Source organism: Talpa occidentalis, unplaced genomic scaffold (genome assembly GCF_014898055.3).
Source record: "Talpa occidentalis isolate TD23 unplaced genomic scaffold, MPIMG_talOcc4v2.1 talOcc4.8, whole genome shotgun sequence".
Lineage (NCBI taxonomy): Eukaryota > Metazoa > Chordata > Mammalia > Eulipotyphla > Talpidae > Talpa > Talpa occidentalis.
In genome coordinates this window covers 33,882,853-33,904,279 of record NW_023605194.1, presented here as the reverse complement: position 1 = coordinate 33,904,279, position 21,427 = coordinate 33,882,853, and the positions used below count along the sequence as shown (strand labels likewise).

Genomic DNA, 21,427 nt, shown 5'->3' with positions numbered 1-21,427 from the left:
TGGTACATACAATGTGATGAAAGTCTATGTAAAACAGACAGCTTAAATTTCAATGTAGAAGTAGGATATATACCTATTGTAGGGTAAGGTAAAAAATCAGGCTTTTCTGCCCTCCCGCCATCAGGATAAATGAGGGAACCTGTGATCCTGAATGCATGCCTGATGGCGGGCACCTGAAGTGGGTACACCTGTGCTAAGACTGTGTTTTAAGGGTGGTGTCACGGGGACGCCAGTAGAAGCCGAAAGAGAAGCCAAAGCAGAAGCCGAAAGAGAAGCCAAAGCAGAAGCCGAAAGAGAGAAGCCGAGAAGCAGCAGAACGACACCGGAGAGCCCAGATAGAGTGAAGACTTGCTGGGGGCTGGCAGGCTGGCAGGCCAGCACCCTGCCTGCCATATGCCTGGTGAACCCAATAAAAGACCTGCAAAAAAACCACTGAGGACTCTGACTCCTCCTTTACCCGGTCTGCATGGGATCAGAAAACCTGCACTGTGCCCGTTCCTGACCTTACACCTATGTATATATGAATATGAATATCTGTAGGGTAAAGAAAATATCAGGCTTTTTCTGACCTTCCACCATCAGGATAGATGATGGATCCTTGTCCTGAATGCATGCCTGATGGCGGGCACCTGGAATAGGGTGTGGGGTAGAGGTAGATGGGATTCAGCTGAGCTAAGACTGTGCTTTTAAGGGCGGCGTCACGGGGACGCCAGCAGCAGCGTAGAAGCTGAAGCCGAAGCCGAAAGAGAAGCCGAGAAGCAGCAGAACGAACTCCAGAGAGCCCAGATAGAGTGAAGACTTGCTGGGGGCTGGGAGGCCTGCCAGCCTCCCAGCCCCACACCCAGCACCCCTGCCTGCCATATGTCTGGTGACCCCAATAAAAGACCTGCAAAAAAACCACTAAGGACTCTGACTCCTCCTTTACCCGGTCTGCATGGGATCAGAAAACCTGCACTGTGTCCAGTCCTGCCCTACAATATTGTAAAAGATAGGGAACATGTAAATAAACATAATATTGGCTGTCTTTAGGAGAGGAAGAAGGAATAGGAAATGACAAAAGGGTCGTTAGCCTTTTCCGTAACATCTGAAAAGTCCACATATATTCATGCGTAAGTTGTGTGATTAAATTTTAAATGAATTTTCAAAATGAGTTAACCCCCACCTGTAACTCTCCAGGCAAGGCCAGACAGTTCTTGGCAGGAAAGGTGATCTGGCTCACCTGCTAAGCCACTGGTTTATTAGAAACAGCAAAGAATTGAAGAAGGGACTAGCTGGTGTAACCCACTCAGCTCTGCTTTGAGAAACTGAGTATCAGGAGGCTGCTTCCTGGCTGTGTGCACTGGAAGAGCTCCTGAGCCTCGTTTTCCTTACTTGACAGTTAAATTTGATTTTCAAATAAGCAAAAATTTTCCATGTGAGTAGTATCCTAACCCCTTCTTCAGGTAAGAAAATTGGTAGGGTAGATGAGGTTTGGGGTGGGATTTGCTGTTCCCCATCCCAGGAAATAAGGTTTTCAAATACAATAATTCCTCTCCCAGGCCTCAGGGCAAAAACTGCCCCAAACTGCTGAGATTGCTCTACCCTCAGTGCTGTCTCCCCAGGACATCCTGGAAGGAGGCCTCTTTTCAGATGCTACCTGTAGGGTAAGGTAAAATTTCAGGCTTTCTGCCCTCCTGCCATTAGGATAGATGACGGAACCCTGTGGTCCCGAATGCATGCCTGATGGCGGGCACCTGTAATAGGGTGTGGGCATAGGTAGATGGGATTTACCTGGGCTAAGACTGGGCTTTTAGGGGCAGCGTCACGGGGACGCCAGCAGAAGCCAAGAACAAACAGAAGCCGAGAGAAGAGAAGCAGTAGAAGCTGAGAAGCAAATAAGCAGAACAGAAGCCTAGAGAGAGAGAGAGAGAGAGAGAGAGAGAGAGAGAATGCCGGAGAGCCCAGATAGAGTGAAGACTTGCTGGGGACTGGGAGGCCTGCCAGTCTCCCGGCCCCCAGCACCCCTGCCTGCCATATGCAAGTCTAAATAAAAGACGTGCAAAAAACCACTTAGGGCTCCAGGACTCCTTCTTTACCAGGGCTGCAGGGGATCAGAAAACTTGCTCCGTGGCCATTCCTGCCCCTACATTACCCCATCACCCCTTATCCCGAACCCCACTGAGTTTCCCAACCTTTTAAGGACAGGAAAAAGCAGCAGCCAGTAGGAAAGGAGCCTTAAGCCAAACCCACCATTACTACCCCCCAGGGTAAGTTTGTTTATCTGTAAAACAAATGGCACTATAATAGCTCCATCTATTCCCCCTCCCCCCAGATGCAGTAAAGATCAAATCCTATGAGGCAAGAAGGAGTTTAGGGAAACTTCAATGCCACACGAATGCAGATGGCCAGAAAGGACTGACCAACTAGCAAAACGTAGGGTCCATGTCCCTTCCGAGTGTGTGCACCCAGTGCTCGGAAGAGATTCTCAAGAGGGAGAGTCACTATTGAAGACATGAAAGTTGTGATCTCTGGAAGCAAACTGGGAGATGATGACTTGCAAGCTACACGTGAAGAAGGCCTGGAGAACGGAGAACTCTGGGGGCTCTGGAGCTGAAAGAGCTGGTAGATCTTTGAGTAAGGGCCATCCCCAGAAAGGGTGTGTGACGTTGGGCAAGGCTGCTCTGCAGCCGAGGCTGTCTGACGGAGCTGACTGCTAAAGGCTGCTGCCAAACACTCCAGAGGCTGAGCAGCCAGTCCCACCTTGACTGGGATCTAGGTGGCACATCACTGTGCTCACCATATTAAGCAATCCTTTTTACCCGCAGTACCAACCTGTTATGATATTATTATCATCCTTTTTTACGAAAGAAACCAAGGCATAGAGAAGCTAAGTAATTTGCCCAAGGACACACAGCAAATAAGAAGCAGACTTAGGATATGAACAGCAGTTTGATTTGGATCTGCCAATATGCACTTCTCACTCCATCTTCAGACACCCTAGAGGGCAAGTGTGTTCTATTTCCCAGTCACAGACTTCAGATTCAGAGAGGTTTGGTCACTTGCTTAAGACCCCAGCGTTCACCAAGGTGCTTTCAAGTGAAGGATGCAGTTTCTTACCTAGGACCAATCTGCCTTGGCGTCCAGGAAGGAAGAGCCCAGTCTGCAGGTGAGTCCAAGTAGCAAGCAGTTCCTGCGGGAGCCTTAGCAGCTGGTTGCTGGAGAGGTCCAGGAAGGTGAGGTTCCCCAGGAAGCCCGCCGCCTCCGGAGGCACCCCAGAAAGGCGGTTGGCCTGCAGGTCCAGCAGCCGCAGCTGTGGGGCGTCCCTGAGCGCGGCCCAGGGGAAGGCGGTCAGGCGGTTCCCAGGCAGCCTCAGCTCGTGCAGGCGGCCCAGGCCTCGTAGCATGAGGGCGCTGAGCTCGCTGAGGGCGTTGTAGGGCAGCCACAGCTGCTCCAGGCGGCCAGCAGCCTGAAGGCCTCCCCAGGCACCCTGCGGATGGCCGTCCGCTCCAGGCGCAGTCTGGAGGTGTCCAGCGGGACAGAAGCTGGGGGCAGGGTCATGTCAGGGTCGTTACACACCACAGTCCTGGTCACAGAAATGGGGGCTATTTGAGCAAGGGTCTTGTTGGATCTGGGACTCCCTCCCCCCACTTGCCTTCAAGAGTCTTCTGGCTGTGCGAATCAACACAGACCCCCAAAGCCTGGCTCCAGGCTGTGGTGAGCCCCGGAGAGAAGGCAGAAATAAATGTTTTCTTTGGGGGGAATTCTTGCTTCCAGAGCCCTTCACGGGAGTCCCAAGAGGGCCCTTTGGTCTGGGCTACTGATCTGAAGGACCGTCAATTGTTGTATCTCATTATAGCCCACACCACCGCAGTGCACTGGGATGAGTAATATTCATAAATCCTGAGGTCATCTTCTGCATTATCACGTGCATATATGCGTTAAGAGGTTTGTTTGTTAAATTATATCTCTGCTTTGTAACCATTTTTTCTGGTTTATTTTTTTTAGGGGGGGGTGGAATATATATATGAAGGGCATTGGAAATACAAGCACCTTGACCTCTCCTGATTCTGAGGGCCCATATCAACATGAGGGTTGGGACTTTGCATCTCTGCAGCTGGATCCAGGCCTGCTGGTGTTGTATCTGAGTCTGTTCCCTAACCTCTGTTTTCCTCAGTTTTCCTATAACCAGAATGGAGGTTTCTATGAGGTAATGTGCATACCAGCTCCGCATACCTGTCACCTGTAGGGGCCCAATGCCATTGACCACTGTCATGAATTTCTGCATCCCAGTAGAACAGGCCAGTCCTACTAGCTCCTTCCAATGCACCTTCTGCCCAAATAGTGACTTCCTAAAACTTCTCCTATTAAGTTAGCCCTGAAGCAGAGGCTAGAGATAGCAGGAAGTAGTCTCTAGCCCCAAGGAACCCACACTCAGTGCTGTGTTTATCAATGACAACAGCACAGTCACATCAGGTAAAGGGAAATATCCTTAACAAGCACAAGTTATAATTCAGCTAAGGAAGAAAGAACAACTGGGACAATGATAGAGTGTGATTATACCAGTTTGGGTGTTGCAAAGAGGAGGTAGGTGGGAGTTGATGGCAGAACAGATCCTGGACGAGGAAAAAATGGTCAAGGGAGAAATCAAATTGCTAAGAAGAGCCAATTATAGTCAACAGTATGTCACTTCATGAGCAAACTAGGCATAAACTAGCAAACTAGCAAACTAGGAACACATCTGTTCAGGTGTGCAGTCTCCCCCCACCTCAGTAACCCCAATATCCACAGGTACACATGTCCTGTTCATGACACAGGAGCATGGAGCAGATCACTCAGGATGCTCAGACATAAGGGCTGGGCTCTCTGAGAGGTCCGCTTAGAGAAGGGGGCAAGGAAGTGGCTGGGGAGGGGGCTGATACATGGAAGGAGCCTCAATCTGACTGCACAGTCTGTGCCATGACCAATGGGGTCAACTTCAGCATTTCCTGGCCTCATTCTCTTCAAAGGCCACTCCATGCAGATGGACTGATGCACATCAGTTGTGGGACAGTCAGCAGGTAGAACAGATGTGAGCACGTTGGCTTCAGAGAAGGAATGGTCACTCACTGACATTAGACGCCCTGGAACTGCCCTTGGAACGTGTTTCTCCTAAGGCTAACTGCTAGCTGGAGCCATCCCTTGCCCCCTGCCCTAAGCATCACAGGTGAGAAGCACTCTGGAAGTGGAACTCTAGCTCTGATTTCCAGGACCAGGTCTGCCATGGATGCTGTATGACCTTGAGCCCTATGCCCTCTGAGGATGGCAAGGAAGGCCTTTTGTTACCCTGGTCCTTGGTCCTGGGCTGTTTCCAGGCCTGCTTGGGGCTCAGCCCTGACTTTTTAGGGGGAGAGAATATTTACCTTTGCCGATATCAGCGTCTTGGGCCAAAAATAGAGCTCTTCCTGTTCTTCAGATCATACAGGGTGACTCTATTCTCTTCCTGCCCTCATGCCAATCAACCTGACACCCATTACCAGATCATCAAAAGGGTCACACTGATAATGGTCAGAAATCATCGGTGGCTCCATTGCTCCCATCTAATTTGAGGGAGAAAGAAAGGATGGGATTACAGGAGGTTGGAACGATAACAGGAAAGGCCTTGAGCCAGAGGTGAAACCCTTGAGCAGGATGGGAAATACAGCGGTCATTACTGGATAAGCTGAAGAGGTTGGAGAGAAGACAGTTTAGGAGGGGAGAATGAGCTGTGTGGAGGAGCAAACATCCACCTACCATGGTGGCCTTGGCAAGGTCCCATGGAAGGGGGAGAGGGGAGGTTGCATGTGCTCTCAGGGCTCAGCTGGAAGTGGGGAAATTCGAAGAAGAGCTGAGCATGAAGGGATGCTTGCTTGCAATGGATAGGCCTTTTGGTAAGCCCAAAAAAAAAGGGGAGGCTAAGGACCCTGGGGCCTGGGTCAGGAGAGAGAGCCTGTGGGTGTAGGTGGCCCGATCATGGGTGGGGTGGTAGGAATACCTGGGATGTGACTGAGTATTCCTGGGAGATAAAATTAGTGAATAGAAGAGGTCCAGGAAGGAATGGACTGGGGATACAGAGAGGATGTTGGAATGACAGGAAGGAAGGAGAGGAAAAGAAAGAAATTTTAAGGAAGGATCCTTTCCACTAGGATCTTGGAGGAGGGCTCAGGAAGGATTTCCTGGAACTGGCACACTCATGCCCACTCCAGCCCCATGTGTAGAGGTACCCGGTGCCTCCCACAACCTGCTTGTTACAAGATAGCGAAGTAGAGACCGTCCAGACAAAAGCCTTAGACTTGATGTGGTAATAACCCTGCTTTCAATCCCTCCCAAACCAGCCTAGCCAATGGAGCCATGGGAGCTGGGCTATCCTTCCACACGCCTGCTGCCTTACCTGGTCTTGCTGCCATCACTCAGGACCTGAAGGCTACAGCTGCAATGAGAGGGGCAGGAGCCCTGGACCTTGGGGGCACCCCGAGACCCAGGAGCCAGAGCATGCATACTACCACCCTCATGGCTCCCAGCTCCTCTGTGGCCCAGACAAGGCCTCTTCCTGGACTCCTCTGCCAGCCCAGCAAACCCGGCAGCTGCCCTCTGGCTCATCACTGTTCTTCCACCCCTCACCCCCTCTGTCTGCCTGAAGCCAGGGGATAAACACTAACAGGCTGGGGATTAGGGAGGGGAGCCCAGGTCACTGCACTCAGCAGCTTATTGCTTTCTGGAACCACCCAGGCCTGAGGTGGGTGTTTACATCCTCTGTCACAATAGCCCAGGCCCAGACAGCTCAGGGCATGGCAGGGCAGGGCAGCTGGGCAACCCCCAGGGGCAAGTGATTACTGCACCAGCCAACTGAACTGTCCACTGATGCCAATCTAATTGTGGTCTGCACAGACCCCACCAGAGTGCTGGGGTTCAGAACCCTAGGTACTGGGGAAACCAAACCCTAGCATCTAATAAAGGCCTTGGAAATCCTCTCCCGGGGCTCTAGCCCCAGTGAAAAAGCAATGAGCTGAAGGCAGTGAAGACATCAACAAGAGCCCATGCTCTGGGGCTACACTACCTGGGTTCAAATCCCAGCTCTTCCATTCACAGGCTGTAACTTTGGGTAGGTCACATGGTCTCTTCTGTGCCCTCCTCTGACAGTGGGTAGTGACTCTACAGTGTAACTCTATTAGGGGGCTTATGAAAATTTGACAATCCAAGTTTGCCAGACTTTCACAGCCTGTGGGAATGGGAGCTCTTGAGAGAGTAATAAGAACCCAATTTCCCAGGCACTTACAAATACCTGCTCATAGAGGAGCTGGGAAAAATTCAGTTATTTCGGGGAGAAGTCAGAAGTGTCCCCCATAGGCTCATGAGCCCACCCATTCTGCCAGGCAAACAGCAGTCTCTCCTGAAAGCCCACAGACACCAGTTTCAGAACACTACCATCGGGCAGGCCCTTCTGGGCATTACCAACTCTGCTAAATGCTTGTGGTGGCCCTGCTAAAGGTGAGTGCAGAGTTCCTGTCCCCCAGGGTATTGTACTCTGAGGAAGGTCCCAGAGCAGGACCCTACCATCTTCAGAGAAGGGACTTTCCATTTTTACCCACTGCCCCTACACTCAACCTCATCCCACAATAAAAACAGCCTTTTTTTTTTAAAAGATTTATTCATTTATGCATGCAAGAGCTGGGGTACAGATCAGAGATATGGGGGATGAGAGGATTCACCAGAGACAGAGTAGGGAACAGAACAGGCAGATTGACCAAAGTACACTGCTGAGGGAGCAGCAGGTGAGCCAGGAGAGGACTGCTGCGCCATGTGTGTTGCTTCCTGGCTAGCCGGGGATTAAACTCGTGCAGCAGAGGCTGTGGATTGCTTCATAGTGCTGTACTTAACCCTTGCGCCACCAGGGAGGCCCGACACAGCCTTTTACTCATTTATTCTTCATATTTGATTCCACAGCTTTGCTCTCTGGTCCAGCATGCTTTCCTTACCTGGTTCCTTCAATTTTTCCAGAAGGTTCCTCAGTCCCTTGTGCCCATAAACCTAGGCAGCCCTAGACCAGTGAACTGTGACCAACACAGATACCTGGCGCCCCAATGCACATGTCAAATGCCTTGCTCTGTGCCAGCCATGCTCTGACAATGCTGCTTCCAGGAAATGTTCCTGTCCCTTTCTCTCTTCCACCCAACTAATATAATTTCCTCTGTGCTTCCTACTTGTACCTCCTCCCCAAGCCAAAAGGCCAGCCCTGCCCATTTCCTCATCTCTGCCTTTTCCCTTCTATTGGAGATGCTGCCTCTCTCTTTTGCCTAGCTGATCTCTAGCCTCCATTTCCAGCCCTGTCTTTGTTCTTCTCCCTTTACATCTTTTGCTGTCTTGCACATATGGAAAAAAAGAAACTCACGTATATATTAATCAGTAATACAAGACAGAAATTGGATAAGGGTAGGGCAGATACTAAGGTAGCTACGTTATCCATGAAGACTTCCAGGAGAATGGAAGCTCAGCCGGCAGGCTGGTTAGGCTGGGATAAATGGGGACACAAGAGGAGAGGCATGGAAAATGGATACCTATGCAACAGAACTCATTGCTTTTCCAGGGCCTAGAGGACAGGAGACCAGATTTTTGTTTCGGCTCCATCCAAGAATCACTACGTGACCTCATGTCAAGTCTTAACTGTTTTGAGCCTCAGTTTCCTGTGAAACTGAGGGAAGGATGATGGTATCTCATTCATGGACTTGTAGGAGCAGCATCATTAGCACAGTGTCTGTTCCTTAGCAACACTTGGTAAACATCAGCTAGACTGCTATTTTCACAGACTCTGGCCTTTGGCTTTTTTTATCTGAAAAATGAGTTAAGTTGCTCAAGAGTAGTGCTTTTGATACAAATTGCATCATAAGCCAGTGCATAACTTGTACCAACACCTTGTTTGTAGAAGCACAATCTCCTAGGGGGTCGCACCCGCTTCCAAGAAGACAGTAGCACCTATGTGCCAAGTCAGTGCCTTAGGAGATTTTGTGTTTGTGTAGCTTAAGTGTTCAGTGGGAGACAGGAAGGAAGTGCAGCCCCAAAGGTTATATTCGTGATGGATTCTTCTCACCAAGATGCATATAGGCCAGGGGAAAGATGCTTATGTTGCAAAGGAAGAAATGGAGAAGACCCTAAGAATCTCCCTCCAGAGTGCATAGCTAGTTCATGACAGACTTGGAATCAAAGCCTGTCTCTTGTCCCATTCTTTCTATGACAGCAGATGACTTCCCAACCATCATCCTTTGCCCATCACTTGTGAACACACACTTGTGAGCTTGTGGACACATACACGCATCCATATACATATGCGTTCAAGCACACAGTTTGGTACGAAAGGGCCTGACTCCTAACCGATTCTCAGCCACAGCTGCCAGTTTAAATTCCTCCTTTTGCAATCCACCCTTCCCTTGGTTATGCAACTCTTTTATAATTCAGCTTTTAGCCGCACACCATTCGGATTCTAGATCCTTAATCCTATCCTTTGCAGAAAAATGAATGACGCAGGGCTCCATTCCAGCTTCACAAAGGCTGCTCTGTCCAACTGGTGAATCGGCTCCTTCTTCTTTGGCCAAGAGGATGATTTGGGGGCTGGGAGCAGCAAGAAGAACCCCAAGGTTTAGCATAATCACCTGCATGTGCCAGCACATGGGATGGCCCTTTAAAAGGGAAGAGCCTGACTCTGGGCAGCCAGAGAAGAGCTGGGCCAACAAGGAAACAGCCAAGGATGGCACAGTCTGGAGCCCTGCCCACTGGCTTTGGGGAGGTGGAGGTGCTGGCAGTGAGGACAGTCCTGCTGGTGGAAGGTGAGCCAGAGCTGGGGTGAGGGTGACCTAGGGGCTCCCAGATCCCAGTCCAAAGCTATGAAGCTTCAAGGAGAGGTCCTCAAACCCTACGCCTGTGCCTGATCCTTGGGATCTTCTGATGGCTTCCCCTGTGGGATATAGCCTGAAGGCTGGAAATCCTAAGACAGAAGCCAGCAGAGGCTCAGGGAGGGAGGGACTTTGAAAGGAGGACATGACCAAGTATCAGGTTTCAGGTCTTTTATGTTCCTTCAACCTGGAGGGAGCTTAATCTACTCCCTGGGCTTTATCTCTCTGCCTGGTGTCCTGGGTGGCAGCTCCCAGTCCTAACTGGGTTCCTGTTCTCCAACACTCTCCCTGATGTTGCTGCACAGCCCTTAGAGAAAGCATTTTGGAATACGAACAACTTGAGTTCGAATCCAGCTCCATTGCATACTTAGCATCAATTGGTCCAGCATCTCTGAGCCTCTGTTTCCCTTCCCACTGAGGACAATCCAAGTGAAGATTGAGCTGAACTACATCAAGTGCTTAGCACCTTGCCTGGCACAAACTCAACAAGTGACCATCATGATGATTGTTATAGCAAAGACCATGCTATGTTTTATTAGTTTTCTTCCTTGTCTGTCTTTCCATTAGATTATGAGTTGGTAGAGGACAGGTGTGCATTTCCTGGCTCTTGGGATTGGGGAACCAGCTACACTAACAAGGTTCCTGAGCATGAAGGGGGCAATTACTGAGTATCCACCCAGCCCCCGGCTCCTGGTTTTGACTTCAGGTGGGCCTCTTCAGTCCTGATGTCAGCTTATACCCTTCCTTTCAGCTCTCTCTGGTCTCAGCCTCAACAGCCTGACCATCCTCTCCTTCTGCAAGGCCCCAGAGCTGCGGACACCCAGTCACCTGCTGGTGCTGAGCTTGGCGCTAGCCGACAGTGGAATCAGCTTGAATGCCCTTGTTGCAGCCACATCCAGCCTTCTCAGGTACCAGCCACCTCCCCAGTCCCTGGGCTCTGCAGCCCTGCCTGGGGCCTAACCTCTGGGAACCAGGCAGCCAAGCCAGGGAGACATCCTTCCCACTTATAGGAAGCAAGGATAGAGCAGTAGGCAGGCAAATTTAGCCTAAATCTGAATTCTAGACTATCCCTGAGGAACCTCAGCTGCTTTCTGGAAACAGAAGTTATTCAGACCCAAGCAACAGAGCTGGCTAATGGTCGGGATTAAGAGCATGGACCCTGTAACCAGCCCCATGGTTTGAATCCTGGCTCTATTCTTTCTATCATTTGAGTTCTCCCATAAACTGGATATCATTACCTAATTCACAAGGCAGTTGGATGTATGGACTTGTTATTACTTGTAACAACTTGAAACAATGTTTGGCACCTAGGAAGCCCTAAATAAGTGTTTGTGAGAGCAAACAGGATTTTGGCAAGAATCTAAGACCTTCTTTGCAAACCAGGGCCTTCCAGAGTGGCATCAGAAGGTGTTTACAGGATTGGTTTCCTATGTGAACTAAATATCCGTCATCTGGTTTGGGGTACCACAGAGACCTGGCTGTGTATGCTCAGAGCCCACTACTTTGTGGGGTCTGAATCAGTGAGGATCCGATCCCTTGCCCTGATCTCCTACTCCCCTACCCAGCTTGGGGGAGGAGGGGCAACAGAAGCAGCTACCTCTGAGTAGCCCTTGGGGCTTGAGAGATGCAAGACTTGGGCTCCACCTTCTGACTTTGTGTTCAACAGCTGTGTGACCCACCCCCCACCCCAACCGTGTAGAATAAAAGCAGGAGCTCTCCTTCAAATCAGCTCCATTTCCCCACAGAGAGAGCCTTTGTTCTAGCCACGAAGCGAAGCGCGTGGTGAAAGAGTAGAGCCTGCAGAATTTGCCTGGGGCTCCACTCTGTCAGCCCTGACTTTAGCTCTAAGGCACTGATATGTTTCCTCTTAGGAAAAGCAGAGTAAAGTTCCTCTTAGGAGCTGGGCCAACACTCAGGAAGGTGCCCTCCAGGAAGCTGGTGCATTGGCGTGGGAGAAAGGCAGGGTCAAAAGGCAGAGGTCACTGGAACCCAGTGTCTCCCACAGGCGCTGGCCCTACGGCTCCGAAGGCTGCCAAGCCCATGGCTTCCAGGGCTTTATGATGGCGCTGGCCAGCCTCTGCGGCAGTGCAGCCCTTGCCTGGGGCCACTATCTCCACTACTGCACGTGTGAGTTTGGTCTTTGGGCTCCTTGAGTGGAGGGACATCCACACAGTGAGGGTGATGGGGCTGGAGTCTGCTTGGTGTTTTCCAGTTCAGGAGAGGGGGGTGGGGTGAGTGTGCATGAATGTGAGGTGTGAAAAGTCAGGAAAGGAGGGAGGGTGGAAGAAATTGCAAGAGAGGTGTTGAGGCAAGTGCTGGAAAGGCTGTTTGTACCCTCACTGCAGTCTCTGGCAAGTCAGAGGCCTTTATGAACCTTAGTCTCCTCTGTGAGATGATATCTACGACCAACCCCCCAGTTTTATTTTGAAAATCAAATGAGATCATGAATACAGAAAAATCCTTGCAGAAAGCACTTTTGGAGGCAGAGAGGCTGTGTGTGTGTGTGTGTGTGTGTGTGTGTGTGTGTGTGTGTGTGTGTAACTGGGCCCACACCTCACTCTTTCTTGGGGTCTGCCATGCCAGTGCTTCACAGACTCATCTAGCTCCAGATTCCCAAGCTGCATTGTCAAATATGACCTTCATAATTGGCCATATTGTAACAGGGTGGTCCCCAGGAAAGGGGGAGGTTCCCTGCCCCACCCAAGGGAGGGTGGAGCTGAGCAGGAAGAGAAGAAGCTGCAAGAAGAGACTGAGGAAGGAAGGAAGCAGGATGGAGCCAGGAGACCTGGAGGAGGCACATGGAGCCTAGAACACGTGAAGAAACTATGCTTGTCTTTTGGTCATGGACTGGGTGACACAGATGTGGGTTAGACCCGTGGGGAGGTGACCATGACAGCTTTTATCTTGATGTTGATTTTGCTCTTTTCCTTCCGGGCTTGTTTGGTTGTTTCTGACTCTTTTCTGGGGGTCCCCACTGGAAGATGCTTAGACTTGTGGCAGGCTTTGGGCCTTGTTCTGGGCCGATCCCATGTGGATGGACTTTTACCCACGAGGGGACGGGTAACTTTGGGTGCTTCATTTAGAAACTAGACTCTTTGCTTACCTGTATTGTTTCCTAGTTTTATTAAAGAGCCTTCCCATTAAAGTCTCCTATGTTTTGTGTTGATGCGGCGGATGGCAGAACCCATTTAGAATAGGCAGGTTTGCGGTTTGGGCTGCCCCTCTCCCTGTCCTATAACAATATCAGTGCAGCACCTGCTCTGTTATTTACTTGAGATTTTCCCTTTAAAAGTGACACTTAAATGCTGTCTTTAGCTTCATTCTAAACAATATCTGTGAAATCACACCTTTCATGTTCTTATAATTTAACACACATTAAAGTCTTAAAAAAAAAATTCACCTAGAATGAATAGAATACTATTCAGCATCAAGTTATGTAAACATACTTTGGGGAGCCATGCCTCAGTTAGCCCTCACAGCAGCCCCAGCATGCAGACTGGGAAACAGACTCAGAGAAGTTTAGTAGCTTGCCCAGAGCCACACAACTAGCAGGACAGCTAGGATCAGGCATGGCCTGGATGCCTCCAGAGGCAGTCGCTCCCTAATTTCCTTGGCCCCAAGTCCTGAGCTGAGGGCCTACCTGGTATGGAGGCTACTATGGGGTTCATGAGCATGTCCTGAAGCCTCGGCCATGCCCTTGTGGCATCTGCAGATCCATCCTAGCCACAGACACACAGCCACCTCCCCTTGGCCTCTCTCCAGGTAAAAAAATTGCCTCTGTTCTTATCATTTCTAGTAGTAAGTCAGGCCTTCCTGCTCCACCTGACTTGGATTTCCTCTCCTACTGCTCCTATGCCAGCCCTGCCCACGCCTTCTCAAGAACAAAAGGCTTCTCTACCTCAATACAGAGTTAATTCCTAGCTCAGGGCCCCGGAGTCAAAGCTCTTCCTGTGCTGGGTAGTGCCTATCAGTGTGAAATCAGGGAAGGGGGAGGCGGAGGCTGAGCTCATCTATTGCATTAATGGGGCCTTGGTGTGTCACCTTAGTTGTTTCCAAAGTTGAAGAGGCTCGTGGGTCAAAGGACTTAATTATTGTACCGATCGCGGGAGACAGACAAGTCTTAGTCTACTCAAGGAGCCATAATAAAATACCATAGACTGGGTGGCTTAAACAATAAAACATCAAATCTCACAGTTCTGGAGGTTGGAAGTCCAAGACCAGGGTGCCAGCATGATTGAGTTCTGGTGCACGCACTCCTCCTGGCTTGCAGATGGCTGGCTGCTTACTGTGTCCTCACATTGAAGAGACAGAATTCTTGTCTCTTCATCCTCTTCTAAGGGGACAAATGCCCTCATGGAGGACCTCACCCTCATGACCTAGTTCCCTTCCAAAGTCTTAGCCTCCAAATACCATAGCATGGAGAATAGTGCTTCAACATACAAACTGAGGGGAAACTGGAGGATGGAGGCATTAACATTCAGCCCATAGCAGGAGGATATATGCAAGCAAACTTTCTGGGGCTATATCAATGGAAGCAAATGGTTGGGATAAGGGAGGGGATTTGTAGACCAGCTCATTTCTGCAGATCAAATCCGACCTGGAGTCCTGCCTTCTGCTATGAGGTCATGTCTACAAAGGGGCATGACATAGACAGAGGAGGCATCTGGGAAAGGCATTCTGAAGCCAAGTTCAGGAGGAGCAACTGAACAGGAATGGTTGGAAGAAGCTGTCAGAGAGAGGGATGTGGGTGGAGGAAACATGGAGGAGGTCACATTGGTGGGACAGTAACACCAAAAGATGCTATTGGGACACAGCCTCTGCTTTGGCACTGAGATGGAGCCTGAATCCCACCTTGAAAGTTTTCAGAGGGTCTCCTAGAAGCAGAGACAGTGGCCTGCTTCTGAGCAAAAGCTGAAGGTGGAGTAAGTCCAGACTTCTGCCTTCCACCCCCATGACCCTCACCAGAAGCCCTGCCCTTGCTTCTCCCCTGACTTGGCTTTGGGAAGCACACCTGTCTTTGCCACCCCCTACTCTCTGTCCTCTAAATAAGATGGTATGGAGTGTTTACTAGGATATCTTCACCACCCATTACCTCTCTTCTTCATAACCATCCTCCAAGGCATGGATTTTCATTCCAGTTTTGACGAGGACAAAACTGAGGTTCAGAGAAACTTTTTTAAAAAGATGTATTTATGCATGCAAGAACTGGGGTACAGGCCAGAGGTGTGGGGGGTGAAAGGATTCACCAGAGACAGAGTAGGGAACAGAACACGCAGATAGATTGAAATACATTGCTGAGGGGAAGCGGGTGAGCCTGGAAAGGTCTGCTGCACCATGTAGGTCACATCCCTGACTGGGCATCAAACTCATGCTGCAGTGGCTGCAGATAGCTTCATAGTGCTGTGTCTTAACCCCTGTGCCACCACGGAGGCCCCCAGAGAAGTTGCCTGAGTCACTAAGCTCTTGGACATCAGAACCAGGATTTAGGGATATTCTATAGGGCCTTTCCTTTTCATTTTGGCTGCCAGTCTCCTCCCAACCATCCTTCTCCTCTCCCCACTGCAGGCAGCCGACTGGCATGGAACATGGCTGTGTTCTTGGTGTTCGGCGTGTGGCTGTCTTCTGCCTTCTGGGCAGCACTGCCCCTCCTGGGCTGGGGCCACTATGACTATGAACCTTTGGGGACATGCTGCACCCTGAACTATGCCAAGGGGGACAGGTGAGGTGAGAGGAGCAACTTTCAGCCCCTTCCCAGAGAATCTGGGCTTTGAACACTTCTGACAACGTCACATTTGAAAATCCAGATGGGGAAATGTCGACATATCCCAGATAATCTTCACCCTGTAGTGATAATAATCACTTACAAGCTGACAGTGGAACAAAGGAAAGCCCATTCTGAAGACCAAGTGATGGGCCAAGTGATGGGAATATTATGCAAATGGAAGCACAGATTAGGAATCAAAGAAGGAGCATTAGACAGTGAGTTATTGGCTCTTGTTGGTCATAACAGTCACTGAGCTTTTTGCCATTTTGGGGGCAATCTTCAACCCATGATGCTTTTTCCATCTCCAGCACAATAGCTGTCCCAGCTCCAACTTTATCAGCTTGGAGAAGGAGCCATGTTCTTGATTCAATAGGTTAAAAGAATGTTAAGGTGTTTGCATTGGGAGGGACCTCCTTGGCTCGGAGTTCAGTTCTCTGAATTTCCTGAGCATGTGCTGTGAGCCAGTCCCTGGACCAACCAGGATCAAATGCATGACGGCCCCCACCAACATGAATCGCAGGTCTAGTACTGCCCCATCCACAGGGCTCTGGGGGGACCAGGGCTCGAGAGACACTTTAGAGACTGCATTGGAAAGAGATCACATGGGCTCCAACCCCTCTTACATCCACTGGAGCCACACTACACTTGTTTGCTTTACATGTTTACTCACGCTTACTTACAAAGCATCTTCCCCTGATGACAGGCTTCCCAGGAGAAATCCACTGGTCCTAGTCCAAGTATTTCTCCTGGGCACCCACTGAAGGTGTTTCCCCAGCTTGTGTCCAATCATGATTGGATTTCCTTAGTGAACAGCTATAAGTAACACAGTCCCTCCTCTACGAAATAGTAATCTCCCTCCCACCTGCCCCTGGTCAGACTGCCTGCCTCCCCGTGACCACTACCTGGGACCCTGGCTTTTCTGTGGCCGCTTCAATGACTTGTTTTTTCAGTGGCAGTGTCCAGCCTCTTTGTCACCTGCAGACCCCTTTCAAATCCCTGTGCCTAGAACACTCCTTCAAGGCTCCTTCCTTTGGGTCCACTGTCATCTCATCCATATGATAAACACATCTCCCAATCTGAAACATCCCATTCTCCATGCTTGGAGAACGGAGAGCAGGGCTGAGCACTTGAACTTCCCCACAGCAAGCTGAAGAGGGACTCTCCCTCTTGTCAGCAGCTTCCTGACCTGAGGGCAGTTCAGCTGGGCCCCAGATGCCCCCACACTCTGAACACTAGTCTGATGGGAACAGCCCTCCCACTGACTAGCACAGAGGCGATATATCGCCTTTGAGGGGAGATGATCATCCCAGAGAAATAATACTCACCCCTCTACCCCCTATGCCTACAGAAACTTCATCAGCTTTCTCATCACCATGGCTTTTTTCAACTACCTCCTGCCTCTCTTTATCACACACACATCCTATCAGCTCATGGAGCAGAAACTCGGGAAGACTGGCCACCCCCAGGTAAGGACTAACTCCTAGAACAGGAAAGACCTCTCTGCCCCTCTCGGACACCAGGGAAAATGAATGATGTAACAGACAACAATCAGAGGCCTCAGTGTCTCCAACACCCAGCCTAATGGAGTGTTGAGGCAGAAATGCACACCCCCTGCCCGCCCATGTTAAGGATCACAAAGAGCTGGGGGAAGGATCAGCGAGCTCAGACTTGCTCAGTTTTCTTAAGCCTGAGAAGCAGGGCACCCTGCTGACACCATCCACACAGTTACATTTCATTCTTTGCAAAGATTTAAGGATCGACAACAAAAATTACATGCTTTTTAAAGGCTACTTTTAAATTATTTTGAGATGTTTCATTTAATTGCAGGCACAGGCTGTTACCCACAATATAAAATAACACCTGCAAGCACATTTATCCAAGAAAAACAATCTACTTTAAATAAACCCTCCTGGCCATTTCTGAATTTATGTGTTAATATTCCTACACCACAATTTCCTTTTAAGCTTATCACATGGGCAATCTCTAGTAGATGAGCCATCACCAGCACCAAAGTTTTAGAAAACACTAATATTACTTGCTGTGCATTATGTCATTTCATCTTTGTAAGCACTTGCTGAAGAAGGAAATTTTTTTAAGGATTTATTTATTTATGCATCCAAGAGCTGGGGTATAGGCCAGAAAGGGGTTGGGGGGGGAGAATCCATCAGAGACAGTGGGGAGCAGAACAGGCAGATCTACTGAAATACACTGCTGAGGGAAGCAGAGGATGAGACAGGAAAGGTCTCCTGCGCCATGTGGGTCAGCTCCCTGTCCAGGAATCATGATGCAGGATAGCTTCATAGTGCTGAGACTTAACCCCTTGTACCACCAGGAGGCCCAAGAAGGAAGGTTTTATTATCCCTATGTCAGACTAGAAAATTGAGGCTGAAAGGCGTTTAGGAACTAACCCTGCAAATGCCAGGGAACTAGTAATTAGAAGAGTTGGCTCTAGCTCGGGTCTGGACCTCTACAACCCAAGTGATTAATACCAGGCATTAAAAATACCATTCTGTTGAGACCTTTAATCTGCCACATTATTACAGTTTTTTCCTGTGAAGTGGAAAAGGACAGTATCAAGGGATTTTAGCTGGAGACCCAGGATCCCCTGAGGTCACAGGAGGGCAAGGCTGTGGCAGGCCCAGAATTACATCTCTGGGATCCCCACTCTGGGCTGGCTGGCTCACCACAGCCTCCTGGTTGTTGCAGGCTGCTGATGCTCCAAATCACCACATTTATTGAAAGTTCAGTCAGCCAGGAAACAAGGCCACCACACAGATTTTCTCACTTTTCCTGGTTGACTTAAAACTATCAAATCTGATAGCATCAGCAGGCACTGCCAACCACACCCAGGGACCTCGGCTGCCTGCTGATGGATTTCCTGAGGTGACAGGGTCTCTCCTCACTGAGAGGTCAGTTCTCCACCGCATTAAAGCAGCACATGCACTTTTTTTTTTAATGAATGAAGAGCAACTCAAGAGGAATAACTGTCTCTTAGTCAACATATTTCAAAATCAAAAATTCAAAATTCCATGAGGAAAATGCGTCCTCTTTCTACTTGAGTCATCTTCTTTGTTAAAAAGAAACATGAGCCATGAGATAAAGGATCTGATTTTTGCAGCGTCAGAATTTTACCATCTGTACATGGGGAGCAGGCAAGTTCCATTCTGAAATTGAGCGTCAGTCGTGTGCGCCCCCTTGCGTCCCCAAGTGGTAGCACTAGCCACTTCTTGGTGGTCTTCCAAGGTGGGCGGGGCCTCTTTGAAACCAAAGCAGGTTGCCCAGTCAGTGGCTACAGCTGCAGAAGGCAGCTGGTGCTGGGACTCAGATGTGAGTGCAGCTCGGCCTGGGAACTCTCAGGCACACAGCCTCACTCACAGAGCCCAGATTTCTTCAAAACGAGCACAGACCAGCAAGGAAGCTCATAATGTCCCTCAGTCCCTGCCTCCAGGCAAGTCAGGTAATACCAGGCCATTTAGCAGACAACACAACTGAGTTCAAGTTAGCTTTAATGACAGGTTTAGGGTCACACAGCTTAAGAAGCAAAGAAGTTAATTTAGTCCCAAGTTCCTTTATTGGCTCAGCACCTTCCCACAGCCTGGACATGTTACCCAGCCCTGCCAAGAGCCAACCTGGTCTCTGGTCGCAGGGGGCTGCCAGCCATCTGGAACAAGCCAACACTGCCCCCTGCAATGATTTCTCTGCAGGTGAACACCTCTCTGCCCATCAGGACGTTGCTCCTCTGCTGGGGCCCCTACGCCCTCCTGTATCTCTATGCAGCCATCGCGGATGTGTCTTCCATCTCCCCAAAGCTGCAGATGGTATTGACACTTCTCTGTCTTGATGTGCCTCTGTTTCACCCATCCCTCTCTCTGGCCTCATGTGGCCTCCATGCTAGTCTCTTTCTCTTTTCCCTTGAGCCCTCGTAAGGCAATGTGTGTTTGCTTTCCCCCTGGGCTGCCACATGTCAGTGCTGGGCCTCAAGCCAAGCATTGGACCGTCAGCAGACAGAGAAGGTGCACACGCTGGGTCCAGGCTGAGACTGGTACCTGGGTTGGCATGTGCTTCTCTTCATTCTCCGCCAACTATTCAGGGAATGTTCAGAGTCTGTAGAACCAAGTTGAGGATACACGATGGGTGACTGGGAAAGGGGAGAGGGTGTCACCAGCCGGGACCAGGGAGAGGAGCCAGTACTTTGAAGCTTATTTTCAGGACTTTTCTGCTACAACAGGTGCCCGCCCTCATTGCCAAAATGGTGCCCACGATCAATGCCATTAACTACAGCCTGGGCAGTGAGATGGTCCAGGGAATCTGGCCGTGCCTCTCGCCACAGAAAAGCAAGCAGGACCGAGCCCAGTGAGCATCTCCATGAGGCTGCTCAGACCCAGGACTGACCCCGCTACCCTGGACTGAACCCCCCACCCCGGGACTCCTGCCCCCCAGCCACTGAAACCAAGCTCCAGATGCTTATCTACCATCCTGATGGCCCTTTCAGCATGGCAGAAACAGGAGATTCCTTCTGCAAGAAGCCAGGCAGCAGGTAGAAGTGGCCTTTAGAGTCGGACAGGTCTGAGTGTGTCCACAGTCCTCCATGCAGAAGCTGAGAAATCTTGGGAAAGTCATTTTCAACTAATTTTACTGCCAATGTATGCAAGGATATAAATGTGGACTCCACAGGGGTGTGTGGGCCTTATACAAAATGATGTAACTGCTCATTAAATCAGAGCTTCTGGGACTGAGTCTTACATTGAAAGGGGTGCAAGCCCCGGGTTTGCGCGTGGGAGCCTGACAGTGTTCAAACATCACTCACTAAATCATGACCTGATGCGAGTGACTTACTCTGCCTTGCACATGTCTCCCAGCTTGTGACATGTGGTGACATAATGGTGACTTGTCCATGTAGGAAGGGCTGGAATGTTACCAGAACATTAAGTGCTCACTGAGAGTTAGCCACCAGCCCACCAGCCAGGCAGACAGCTGCGTATTGCTTAGTTGCCAACATCTGAATATCAGGACAATTTATTTAAAACTCCAGATGTCTGAAGATGATGCCCCACCAGCCTTCCTCCACGGTGGTTCTGCCCTTTGCCCAGGGCATCCTATTTCCCTTCACCTGTAGCTCGTGTGTTCCCTGAGGAGCCTGGGGCATCAGGGTTTATGACACTAATTCTGGGGTCCCCATCCTGGATGTATATATGTACCTCCCACGGGAACCAAGGCAGCCTGGATGTGAGTCCTCGCCCGCTCAACAGATGTTTAATGAACAGCTGCCATGTGCCACTGTGAAGACAGAATACCGTGCCAAGATCCTCTCCAGTTGCCTCCGAAGCACAAGGCACCGTGTCTCTTCATGGCATTTGTGAATAAAGCAGGTGCAAGCAAGACTAAAACTCAGCAGCGAAGACTGGGGCTGGGCTGTGTCCAAGGGAGGGGAATCAGGCATAGACCATGGGCCATCAAGGTCACTCAGAAGTTCCCTTCAGAATCTGCCTACTGAAAAGCAAACTTAAAGTTACAAATGAAGTAACAAGTTGTCTGTGAGCCAAAGGAAGAGACATTCCCTGGCCACCTCTGGAGATCCCCACTAAATGATTTTCCTGAGGAGGAAGAGGGGTAGGGTGCCTGCTTAGCTATATATATATATATATATATATATATATATAAAATATATATATAATATATATACATATATACATAAATTAATTATAGCTTAAGTTATATCTATATTTTCTCTAAAAGGTATATTTTCCACATAGAGAAATAAGCTCAACAGTAGTTAGGTGGACCT

General features: G+C 49.7%; 2 protein-coding genes across 4 annotated transcripts in view; one reads left to right on the top strand and one right to left on the bottom strand.

The window, feature by feature from the left end:
- Positions 1-6,506, bottom strand: part of LRIT1 (leucine rich repeat, Ig-like and transmembrane domains 1) — a 26,827-nt gene extending 20,321 nt beyond the window's left edge. Inside the window, 4 exon segments of the mRNA XM_037497676.1 lie at positions 3,039-3,438; positions 3,441-3,562; positions 6,386-6,449; positions 6,452-6,506. Of these exon segments, the coding sequence (XP_037353573.1) occupies positions 3,039-3,438; positions 3,441-3,562; positions 6,386-6,449; positions 6,452-6,506 (641 nt within the window).
- Positions 6,507-9,666: 3,160 nt separating this feature from the next.
- Positions 9,667-19,999, top strand: RGR (retinal G protein coupled receptor). Of its 3 annotated transcripts, none has more exons than XM_037497366.2 (7): positions 9,667-9,812; positions 10,630-10,786; positions 11,872-12,005; positions 15,444-15,597; positions 16,991-17,108; positions 19,347-19,460; positions 19,871-19,999. In XM_037497366.2, exons 1-7 carry the CDS (start codon positions 9,734-9,736, stop codon positions 19,997-19,999), a joined length of 885 nt encoding a protein of 294 aa, XP_037353263.1. In that variant the 5' UTR covers positions 9,667-9,733. The 3 variants fall into 3 exon arrangements, with proteins under 3 accessions (XP_037353263.1, XP_037353264.1, XP_037353266.1); XM_037497367.2 differs by having other exon boundaries at positions 9,726-9,812; positions 11,884-12,005; XM_037497369.2 differs by lacking the exon at positions 19,347-19,460 and having other exon boundaries at positions 9,726-9,812; positions 11,884-12,005.
- The last annotated feature ends 1,428 nt before the right edge of the window (positions 20,000-21,427 follow it).